The sequence below is a fragment of the Limulus polyphemus genome, unplaced genomic scaffold (genome assembly GCF_000517525.1).
Source record: "Limulus polyphemus unplaced genomic scaffold, Limulus_polyphemus-2.1.2 Scaffold915, whole genome shotgun sequence".
Classification (NCBI taxonomy): domain Eukaryota; kingdom Metazoa; phylum Arthropoda; class Merostomata; order Xiphosura; family Limulidae; genus Limulus; species Limulus polyphemus.
This window is the reverse complement of record NW_013666525.1, coordinates 302,303-315,453: the sequence shown is the minus strand read 5'-3', so window position 1 is coordinate 315,453 and position 13,151 is coordinate 302,303. Positions and strand designations below refer to the sequence as shown.

The following is a 13,151-nucleotide window of genomic DNA, read 5'->3' as shown; positions in this document are numbered from 1 at the left end:
AATCTAAAATGCTAAAACATAAAAAATAGCCAAGTTGAACACGGTAAGCTTACTTTATTTTTGGCATAAAAACTTAATTTACTCAGTATTGTGAAACTGCATTACTAGATTTTTCTTTAACATTTTACATTTTTTATATGTAGTTTGTATTACTTGAAGTATCAGGAGTCATTTTATCATTTATTTGGAAAAATATTTTTATTGAAAGGTTTGGATAGTAATTATATGTATTTATAAAAGATGAGTTTCAGCTAAATCTTTGTAACTAGTATTGTGAGACTTCTTTTAACTAAAAACATGTAAAACCATACGTGATGATTTTTTTTTTTATATAAACATCATTATACACACATATTTACTTTCACTTGGAAGCTGTTATTAATTATCAGTTTAAGTAGGTAATTTCAAAATTTTGCAAAAATAAAGAAGGTATTTTGAAATTCGGCTTTGAATCCTAAACTCTTTGTTTTTAGTATCATACTTGTCTTATGAGATTTAAATGAACTAAAGATTGTCTGATAACAGATAAAGATAAAGAAGGGAAATTTGGGGATAGACGTTTTTTATTAGGGAAGAGAGTTGATTTTTAATTGGTTGGGATTGCAAACCCATAAAAGGAAGGGAGATAAAGAAGGGAAATTTGGGGATGGTGTGTTTAATGGCTGATGGTTGGATTTTGTTGTTTAGGAAATTGTGTGTAAACTTTGTTAGAAAATCAATCGGATAGCCATTATTTAACATGTGTTTATGTAGAAGGGTAATTTCTTCATGTAAAATAAAATAATTAGAACAAAGATTAAAAATTCTGTTCAACAATGATATAACCAAATTATCTTTGAAGAAGTTGGTGATAAAAACTATTGAAATTGGTGTAGAGGCTAATAAAAAGTTCTTTTATGATAAACAGAGGTAGAAAAGTATTTACCTTTTTTTTTTTGGTAATCCTGATGTTTAAGAAAGGTAAAAAATCATTTTCTTTGAGTTCGAATGTGAGTTGGATATTGGGGTGTTGGGAATTAAGGTAAGAAAGGAACTTGGGAATGTGGCTCGATTGTCAAACAGCAAGAAAGTGTCATAAAATATAGCATTTGTAAAGGATAGGTTTGAATTCACGTGGGCAGTTTTCTAGTCACTTGTGTTCATGATAGCATAGAAAACTATTGGCTATCATCGGACCCAGCGGGGATTCCTTGACAATTCCATCAACCCGGTCGTAAATTATGTCATTAAAGAGGAAATGGTTTAGCTTTGTAGAGAGGACAGAAAGTTCCAGGAATTGTTTACAGGTGAAACCAAGATACTGTTCAGTGTCATTGGGAAAGAGAAATTCCACAATTGAATTTAAAGTTTCATCATTGGTATATAGTTTTGATATTGGCACCAGTTCTTCTCATCCTTCCATTTTCTATCAATCTGTGTTCTTAACATGGCTTTTCAACCAGAGCTGGTCTGTCTTGACTATTGTTAGTTATTCGGCATCTCTTGACTACTTTCTGGTTTCCCATTACATTGTATTTTTTCTCTCCAGCCCTTTCTGTTCTTCCAGCCTACCTGACTAGATTTTTAATGTTGTTCTCCTTTTTCTTACCCTACCTGTCTTTGAACCTTTAGCTTTCTTTTTCTTTATACCATCTGTTCCTTAAAACTTATTTCCTCCTCTTCCTTGCCTTTGGCCATTGGCATTCTGATGTGTATGCCATTGTTTCATCTCGCATTCAATTCCACTGCTCCTATATCCTTCTTTCTCTGGATCATGCTTTTCTCCCTAAAATTGTCTGTGGCATATAGGTTGACAGTGTATTCGCTGCTGTATCTCTTTATTCCTATTTGGATTCCATCCTCTGTTCTGTTTGTGCAGTCCATTTGATTTTGTACTACACTTCTTCTTTTTGTGGTTCCCAATCTCATCTCTTCTTTCTATGGAATCCTTCATATACTTGTGATCTTTCTTGTATTACTCTCACTTGCTGGGTCTGGCAGTTCATCTATTTAGGATATTCTTCATTAGATGGAGAAGCATGTTGGTATTTCTAGATGTCCTCCCATCAAATTTGTTACCTAACTCACCCATTGGCTGCTCACTTCCATCATCTGTTAAAGAGGACTGTTTGGGCTGGCGTGTGGATGATCTGCACACCTTTGTTACACACTATCTCCATTATCTGGCTGTTTCTTCCTTGTCAGGCTACAGACTGCCTCCAGTTGCTATTCTTTATCCCATTTCTGACTGGCTAAATCTTTCTTTTTTTCTTACTCTCTTTTTACAGACTTTTTTAATCTCTTAAAGGATCCTTTCCCAGGGTCAAATATTACCTGCCAGGGTATACTCAACCAAAATCTGCACTGTTTAGGGCCATCCTGGCCCAATATAGTGCTCACCCATGAGGTGGGGTGTTCCACAAGACTCCCAGAGGTATTCTCACAGTGCTCATTTTCCTAAAAAAGGCCAGATCCAGACTGTACCAACTCGTGGACTAGCATGAGTAAAGGAAGTAGAAGATTCCTGACCATCCTTCATACCTAGTTTAAATCATAGTGCTGGCCTGCTTTTAAACATAGGGTGTTCATGGTCACCTGTTGGTTTTTTTTTTACAGTGTGCCCTCCTTCGAACTTCCCATCATACCTTCATTTTCCCGTTTTTCTTCTAGTGGAGTGTGGAAGTCCTTGCCACTCACCATTTTTTAGCTGCTGGGGTGGTGGTCCATGGAGGATGCCTCCTGAATGTGACCTATTTCACTCAGTAGAGAGTAGGGTGATGGTGTTCTTTCCATGCAGTACAGTTCACCCCTTTGGCTGGCTTTCCTTCATCCTACTGCTACCTGATAGTCAGGTTCTCTGGTGATCAATTGGTGCAGGACTAGCCATTATGTCCTCAATCAGTTGCAATGCAGATGCTACTTTCCTGTTCTGCCTCACTGGGCATGAGGTGGAGATGGTTGGGAAAAGGATCCTACTTCTACCATGGCCTGGAAGCCAGATTCCTTGTACTGCCTGGTTTTGGATTGGATTGACCCACCACATACAATACGACGTAAGCTATCCCTACTACACATATAGCACTTCTGAAAGCCTGATGCAGGTTATGAATTGTGCTTGTATCTTCTGCCCATCCTTGTGACACTTCCTTTCTGGATGAAGAGTGTACTCTGTTACAGATAAGGTACAGTCTCCCATGAGACTATACTGTTCCAAGTTATTGTGTGTTTTACTACATGGATTCTTTTCAGGTGTTTACTGAAGGGTGCTCAGTTAGGTAAAATTTTGCATTGGTCCCTCCACTACTTCCACATGGGATTCTTGTTAGAAATGATTGGAGATTATGTACCATATTGGAAGTTAACATTTTTCAACACTGAAAATGTATTTTCGATAGATACTCACCTCCCTCACCCTTCTTCCCCAATTCCGGTGCATCTTACTTTCTTGCCTAATGTTGAAGTGATAATTGAATAATCAGTATAGAAGGAGCCAACTCCTATTGGTGGAGGGTTTGTCGCATGTCATTTATTTGCAATATCATGTGGAAACATGTAAGATTAAGTGGGAGCCTTGAGGCAACTAGTGAGCAAAAAGTTTACATATAGAGGGTAACACTGAATTAGGAAAGCTAAATGTGAGAAGAGGGGAGTATCTATCAGAAATACATTTTCTGTGTTGGAAAATGCTAACTTTTAATATTATTTAGGATTTTCTCACTTTAATAAATTATTTTTCTTATGGTACAAGAGAAACTACCATTTTTTGAAAAGGAAATTATTGGGTAATTTTCATTCAAAAAATAACCTGGGAAGTTTATTAAAACAGTTTTTCCAACAGCTGTAAGTGAATACCATGCTGTTTTTTTATTTAAATTTTTCTCTCTTTGTATGCCTATGTTCTTGCTCCTCATCCTGAGACAGTAAATTTTTGGAGTTTCAAAAGGTGTTTATATCACCACAGTTAAAAGTTTTTCATCATCAAGGCAACCAATCTGATGGATGTCACTTAGTTCATGTAGCTATGTGGATTTCACTACAGACATTGGAAATAGCTAAAATTTTGTCATCATTATGCAACCAATCTAATGAATGTCACTTGGGTAATGCCATCATATGGATTTCAACACAGATTTTGAAAAGCAAATAATAAAACATTAACTGTTCATGATAAGATGAGTCTCAACTACTGTTGCAAAAAATAAGTATGTAATGAAAACTATAAAAACAGTATTATATTATATCAGTAATTAGATGATTTTTCAGAACTTGCTACTGTTACTAATAATGGAAAGATTGTATTTTAAAATTGACTAAAACATCCCAATGATACTTCTTATATTTTCCATCACAGTTCATGATTACAACTACCTGAGATGTTTGTGCATTTTAAAATTGACTTAAAATTGTTTTAGAATACTAAACTTGTCATTAAGTACAGGTTTTTAATTTCTTACCATTTTAATCACTGAATGGATGATATTAATGTTTTCAAAGTTTCTTCTGAGAAGTAACCTATAAAAGCATTTACAAATAAAATTTTGTTTTTCTGCTATGCGTGTATATTGAATAAGATTTTTTCATTGTCTTGAATGCATTATTGACCAGTCTTTGTGACCTATACTTGTCTGCTTTAATATACATTTAGTTCATGTCAATATTTATGTCACGTTCTTGTATTTTGTTGCCTGTAATACTATCATATAATTGACATGTTTTTTATCCAATAGGAAGAACTATATTTACCTTATTATTTATTATTTTATCTGGCATGGATACTGCTGATAAAGAAATATCCAGTTTTTGTTTTAATGCTGTTTAACTTAAAATTTTTCTACTGTGTAGTATTTCTTGATTTTTTAAATATATATATTTTGTGAGTTTTGACCACTTCAGTTGTTATGTTAAATATTCAGTTAAATAGAAGCACACTACAGACAAGTTACATGCTTAAACGAATATCATTTTTTCTTTACTTTTGTTAAAGTGTAACTGATAAATGTAAGTGATTAGTTTTTGTCAGTAAAGGAGTTGTGGGTTTTTTTATTTTATGTGTCTTTCATTTAATTGTTTTTCTATTAATTCTGTTTTGATACTATCATGGTTTTTTCAGACTTTACAGAACTTTATGTTCAGTATGCTGAAAGACCAGAATGCCATTGCTGTTAAGATGTCTCTTGTAAGTATTGTATTATCAAGGTGATAGAATATCACAACATAGTAAGTTATAATCTTGCATGTGATTAATTAAGAATTTGAATCAACAGGTAAGGTGTAGTTGGAATACTATTGTACACTCTTTATACTGATAGTGTGTATTGGGCTAAGAAAGAGTGAAATGGTTAAAAATTCCTCCGTTGTATTATGATAATTTTTTGTATGTGTAACTGAGTGTAACAATGTGGAGTGAATTTGTTTAATTTTTCTTTTGGAGACAGCAAATATCCATATGATACATTAATATCAAATTGATTTAGGAGATTAATTATGCTTTAGATGGTTAGTATCAAGTATAGAGAATCAACAAATACTGGACATGAGGCTATAAAGAAATCCAGTAGATCTTGTAAGCACAAATATTTTACCATTGTGTTTATTATAAACATTGTATTGCCTATTAAAAAGAAAATACAAAAATAACAACATGTTTGTTGCAATTCTACAAGATGCAGAGTAACATATCAATCTAAGATTAATAGAGTTGTTGCATGTATATATATATATATATACATATATTGCACAGAATGTTAGCTTTATGTGTCACATACTCTATTTTAGTATCAAATAAGCTCTTCCATACTTTACATTATTTGAAAGTATCAGTGTCAGTATCTCAAATATAATTCTTTCCGCCAATTGCAAAAATAAAAGGCTTTGACTTATACTTCTTAATAGTATAAATATATATACTGTGTTGTTTTTGGGCTTCTTCTTCAGTAGGTGTCTGTGACTTGTTGGCAATAAATTAACAGCACGCACTTCACTGGTTTTCAAAATAATATATATACATATGTGTTCGGAACAAGTTAAATGTATGTACAACAAATTCTTCACACTATACAGATTATAGGCATATCATAGACTATATATATATATAGTTCTCTTCTTCTTGTCAAGAGTCCACTTAGGCCTGTTCAATTACTTTAGAATTTTAGTTGACAAGCCAAACTATCTTCTCTATTAGTACTACTATCACACTAGTCTTCTGTGTGTGATTCACTTACAATTGTGGTGTGAGTTACCATAATCGTTTGGTCTTCTTTCTTCTAAATATCCTCTGTTCTTTTTTGCCAAAGTGCACTCAGGCTGATTCAATTACTCTAGAACCACACTTTGATAGAATAAGTTATTTTTCTTATCTCCTTTTCTACTGTTAGTCTTACTCTATCACATTAAACATTAGGCCTATGTTAATCATTAGGCCTATCGCTTCTGTGGTAATTAACTTTACGCTTAACTTTTCCTTGCCTGTAACTTTACTCTTTTTTGCTATTATCTGTCTGCTATTGTCTGTCTCGCACTATTTATTTGTTTGTCACTTAATTTTTTGTCTGCCTTCTAGAAATCTGTATTCTCAACGTCAGTGTATTGCACATGCCTTTTGATAGTCTCAACATCACTGACTTATAAACACAACTTCCTATAATAGCCTGATTTTAATTCATATTATAACCCAAACTAAAAAATAATACAATATTCACTCACAAAAATATATTAATCAATGATATATAAACTAAAGTCTTTTATATCATAGCAATCAGAATCACTCAATGTTTTACTGCTTTTAATCTTTTCTTCATCTTGTAAGATAAGTGAACACATGTATCTCCTATTGCCACACTGTTATTTTCTAATTATAATTTTTATACTTTCCCTTTTTCTAGATAGAGCATGTTATTTTGATTTAATCTGTTGTGAAACATTATAATATTTTTTTCAGTATGAATTAAAAATAGAAACTTGTTTTACTTTTTTTTTCATGTCTATATTTTTATGTATCTTCATTAGGATATAATGATTGACTTGTACAAGAAAAACATATGGAATGATACAAAAACAGTGAATGTTATTGCTACAGCTTGTTTTTCAAAGATTGTAAAGGTAAGTATAATTTAAAAGCAATTGATTTTACATATGAAACAGTGTTTATATGAGAATTATTCAGACATTGTTACATTTATTTTAACCTAGCCTTATTATCAGAGTTGAACTTGTTGACATAATGAAATTTTTAAAAAACATTTTTGACCAAAAAAGCTGTTTCTTTAGTTTTGAAAATTTCTTGAGGGGTTCTGTTGTCTTATATGAATTTTTTGAGAGTTTCTGGTTATTTATTTTATAAAAACAATTGTAAATCTGTTGGCATGAGAAGAACAACAAATCGATTAGATTTGATTAATGTTATTAATATGGCCGGTTTATTTGTGGAATTTGACAATTGGCTCATTAACTCTCTGACTATGGGCTTGGTCGCAGGGACTGACTTCGTAACCATTTTGTGCTTGTTATAGTTTTCATACTATAAATTTTAATACCGTATGCATATCTTCATAAAATTTTGCAGATTATCAGTAAATATTTTAAGGCTTTCATACACAAAATATCAGATCTTTTTTTAAGTTATAAGATTTTTAAGTAACGATTTGCTTGTACATTTTTTCTTTTTGATTGTTGACTATTCAACATATAAAGTAATTTTGATTTTAAAATTAAAAATGCTTTTATGCATCAGAAAATTGTCATATTTCACATGTGAAACCTTTATAACATCCTAATAACCTCCAGGTATTTAACAAACTTTTTTTTTTTTTACAAAAACTAAATTTTATCTGTTATTTTCACTACTGTATGGGTTTGGTTGATTTGACTACAAATTATAACACAGAAACCACAAATGTTTAGTCGAAATAACTTAAATGTTGTAACATTATACATCTATATATATTTATTTAATATATATATATATATATATATATTATTTTATTGGCCTTTTAACTGTGTCTAACTAACATTACAGAAGTTGCAATGATGCGGCACATGTGCACTCATGTTATTGTATCCAAAACTGGTCTTTACAAAGTGACTTGTCTTGGCTTTGTTCCAGTGGACCAGTATTTTGTAAAATCAGTCACATTTTGGTTATAATACATTACATATGTATATATACATTATTACTATTACTATTTACAAGTATGGTCTTAAATTTCAGTTATTTTTCTTAAAACATAGAACAATAAATATAGAAATATAGAAAATAACAATCTCTTTTAGTTACGAACTTTGTACTCACTTGCTGCTTGTCATAATTTGCTAAGCCTTGTCAAATTTCACACATGTAGGATATAAAACAAAATAATTTTTTAGGTTTTATAAATGCATTTTAAAATAAAAAATAATCAATTTATCAGGCTTAGTGACTAAACTGTACTTTTGTCCATTATCTCTTACCTCTCCACATGATTCTACCATGAAAAGGAAGGTTTTCCCATGTAAAGACTTTAAAAGGACTGAGAAAAACCACATTGGGGGGGGGGGCATTCTGAGATTTTGATTGATTTTATATATACACGTCATACGGTGAAGTGGGTGTATGTAAGCAAGTATTTCCAAAAATTGAAGAGGTGGGTGGGGCCACCTTGGTTGATTCATTAAATATAATAATATTTCAGAAAATGGAAAAGATAGGAGGTGCATATTTTATATTATAGCTTGTCAGTATCAGTAATTTGAGTTTCTGATTCATAATAAACTATAGACTTTGTATTTGTACATCACAAACATCTAATTTCAACCAAAGTTGCATTCAATATACCACGTGACACACAGAAGTCAATATTTAGGATTTTTTAATATTTACTTTTAAATTAAGAAATTAACCAATGTATAGTACTAAATTTGAATTATAATCTACAATTTGATACCGAACTTAATGACATAAATTCATAAAATAGTAGTTCAATAAAATTTTGAATGTAAGAACAAACATCATGACATGCCCTTTGACCCCTTGCCATAGAAAAACTCGTAGTGATAGGGTTAGTTGATTTCATTCAACTAATCAGCTACTTTCACATGTGACTTGGATAGTTGGAATAATTGGAAATTAGCTGAATATTTTTGTTACATTATTCAATTGAATTGTAATTATCATTAATCATCTGTTTTATGTTACAATAATCAATGTAATAAATGCTGATAAGTATAACTATATCAATTAATCAAGTTAATTGCCAAGCCTTGTCTCAAGAAATAGTCTAAGCTAGATTTTTTTAATCACATGATGAATAATTTTTTCTTTGTTAGTGAAATGTTTTTGTTGGTATTTAATGCTTTACTAATGTTATTTGTTTGAAATGATAGAACACAGTTAGATAAAAAAAATATGAATGAGTCTGTTCAGCAAAACCTCTTTGTTATGAAATGGGCTACAATTTTTTGAACAACTGAACACTTAACCTTACCATTATGGGCTGGGTGGGATCCACCCAGCTTGTAATCACGAAAGTATCCATGAGAGTAATTATACTATGGTTTTTGATAATGTATGCGTATCTTTACAAAATTTTGCAGGTTACTAGTAAACATTACAAGGCTTTTATATGCAAAATATAAGGTTTTTAAATTAAGTAATAAGATTTTTTAAATTAATGTTGACTATCCAACATGCAAAGTAATTTTGATTTTAAGATTAAAAATACTTTTATGAATCAGAACCTTTTAAAATTTCACATTCAAAATCTTTATAACCTCCAGATAATTATCAAATGTTTTTTAGAAAAAACTTTATATTATGTCTGTTATTTTCACTTTTGTATCTCTGTACAGGTTGGGTCAACTTGGCCGACCTCATAACCACCATAAAAAATTTGAAATGAATATAAATTATGCTTTTTTTGTTATAGAGTGAATACAGATTATAACATGAAAACAGAAATGTTTAGTCTAAATAGGTTAAATTTCATAACATTATACATTTATATATATTTATTCTTTTTATTATATTGACCTTTCAGCCATGCTTGGTTAACATTATAGAAGCTGCAATGACGAGGTGCACATGCACTTATGTTACCGTATTCAAGAATATAAAACTGGCCTTTATAAAGTGACCTGTTTTGGCTGTGTTTTAATGAACTAGTATTTTGTAAAATACAGTCACATTTCAGTTATAAAACATTATATATGTATGTACATTATCACTATTTACCAATAAGTTCTTAAATTTCAGTTTTTCTTAAAACATAGAACAGTAAATAAGAATTATAGAAAACAATTATCTCATGCTTGCAGTAGGTTGCTAAACCTTATCAAATTTTGCACGTGGAGTATGTGAAACAAAATAATTTTTTTAAAGTTTTATATATATATATATACATTTTAAAATAACCAAAAATTGTAAATTACTGTATCAATACCAAAGAATTCCACTATAATTTATCAAGTTTAGTAACTAAGCTGTATTTGGATATAAAACAAATATGAAATTTTGAGCTCACCAGTCTTACCATACCACTTGAAATCTGTCATCAGAAGAAGGATTTTGCCCCCAGTTACTTCAAAGAGGCTGAGAAAGCTACTAGGGGGACATTCTGAACTTTCGATTGGTTATTCACATGTCAGAAGTAGGTTTATGTCAGCAAGTTTTTCCAAAAACAGATGTAGGTGGGTAGGGCCACTGTGTTCAGTAAATGTAGCAATGTCTCAGCGAATAGAAAAGATAGGAAATTCTTATTTTGTATTCTAGCTTGTCAATATATGTAATTTTAGCTTCTAATTTATAAGAAATTGTAGACTTTGTATTTGAACATCATAAATATCTAATTTAAACCAATGCTGCATTCAACGTATCCATGTGACACACAAAAATCGATATTTAGGATACATTCATAAAATAGTAGTTCAATAAAACTTTGAATGTGAGTCTACAAATGCGATGACATGGCCTTTGACCCATGACCATAGGAAGACCCATAGAGATAGAGTTAACCAAGAAATTTATTTTTCATTTGGTTAATATTTATTTCCATACATACATATATAATTAAAGCCTTAACAAAAATTATGATATGTGTGTGTATGTGAATACATACTTATCAAATCAGTGGAAGATGATGTATTAAGTTGATTAAATGGGGAGAGAATTTTTCTTTATAGCTTTTTTAGCAATTACTTGTATAAAGTTACATTTATTTCCGTATTGGTTGAAGACTGGAACTTAACCTTTTTGATAGTATTTTATGATTTTAAGCTTTAATACAAAGCATCATTGTCTAATTAGTGGAATCATTTTAATTCAAAATTGAGGAGAAGCTGGATTTTTGGAATAATTTAATATTCATTTCAAAGAAGTTGAGCCTAAGGTAAATCTTGTTTTAGCCATATTTTTAAGATATTGTTAGTTTTATATATCTTTAAGTTAAACATGTAACTTTATCAGTATGAGGTATATTGCATACACCAACTTTGATTCGTTCACATGTTTAGGTCTGAAATAAGATTCACTTTCTTTTTGTAGTTTTTAATTTAATGGTTTTGAAATAATTAGAAGTTGCAAAAGTACCTTCATTTTTATTGCAAATGTAATTTGTTATATAAAAACAACAACATGGATGCATAGAATTAAAATAACACACACCAATGTAGTGAAAAAATGGAACTTTCAGTAATGTTAATAGTTAAATGAAGTATATGTTTTCTTTAGAAATCTATTGATATCTAAACATTAGGTTTTAGTAAATAATTATAGTCTCAATCAGGTTTATTTTAGCTGGACATAATTATAATTGTCTGGTGCAGTGATGATTTGGTTATTTCAATATAACTCAAAAGGTTTATATTGTTACATTATACACTGTTTCATTATGACCTGTTACAGTATTCTTTCATATTTATAGCAATAACTAAAGTATTCATTCCATTAGTTTTTTCAATAATTTCATGTTATTATTAATAATTAAGTGATTCTGTATTTCATCTTTAGTATTTTAATCTTAAAGGAGAAGAACAATATGTTGAAATTTTTTTTCCTGTGGCATTTTTCACTGTCTTTTATTTTGTGCATATATACAATTATTATAAATATTTTGTAATGGTAGTTTTCAAAGAAATAAAACAACTGAGATTAAACTGCAGGAAAAAAACACTATACTAATGAAACACTAATAATTTATAAGATTAATGTATAGATAACTGAATGTTGCTAATAATTAAAACATTTTTTACTTACAAATATTCCTTTAAGGGAAGTAACAACATATTAATTGAATATTCCAAGCAACACCAAAATTCACTGTACCTAGCTGTTTTTTTAACTGATAAAGTACTTTTTGTTTTGTTTTTCATGACTTTTAGAGCAACACATCTGCTTGTCTTATTTAGGGTTTTCTGGTGAAATTGGATTGTATACAGCCATATCTAAATATAAATGAATAGGTACTTTCTTTTCAGTTATCTCTGTGATAAACAAACCAAAATCTTGCTACTTATTAACAGCTTGTGGTGGTGTATTAGATTAGAATGATAGGAGGCAGCAGATATCACCTTGAAAATACAATGATATACTAAAACTTTTTGTTTTTGATTATTTAAAATTATTATGGTGAAATGGGTGAAAAAGGGATGAGATAATAATTTATAAGATTAATGTTGGTAAAATGTAACTAATATTTAGAAAAATCCACTTTAATTAGATTTTGATTTGTTTTTGTGTAAGGTAATGTATTTCATGTACGTATGGTAAATGTTTGAATGACAAGTTAAATCTTATTGGTGAAAAGTTCCCTACAAGAAAAGTCTACTCAGTGACACTTTCAATGAATATATGACACAGTATTTGCAGTCAGTTTATTTCAAATTTTATGTAACATTTCTTTTATGGTAAACAGATTAATAGAGTAAAGAAGCTTTTAACAAATTTTTATTGAATATCCATCTGGGTGGTCGACAAGAATTTTTTTTTCTGTACAATGGAAATTGATAATACTACACGGCTGTAGGGACAAAGAAAATATTTCAATGTGTATGACTATAGATTTACGAATCTTGGCTTAGCACTGAAGTGTTTGAGTGCTATAATAACAAGGACTTAGTGAAACAAACTGGTTATTAACCCTTTCCAGATGGGTCATGGGAGAAAGCCCATACCATCGCGTCTGTTGACTCGCATTCAAAATTTT

At 30.4% G+C, this 13,151-nt stretch overlaps 1 protein-coding gene across 1 annotated transcript in view; it reads left to right on the top strand.

The window, feature by feature from the left end:
- LOC106461217 (protein SDA1 homolog) overlaps window positions 1–13,151 on the top strand; it is a 68,176-nt gene that overhangs the window by 14,800 nt on the left and 40,225 nt on the right. The window contains 2 exon segments of the mRNA XM_013921012.2: window positions 5,090–5,155; window positions 6,985–7,077. Coding sequence (XP_013776466.1) covers window positions 5,090–5,155; window positions 6,985–7,077 — 159 coding nt within the window.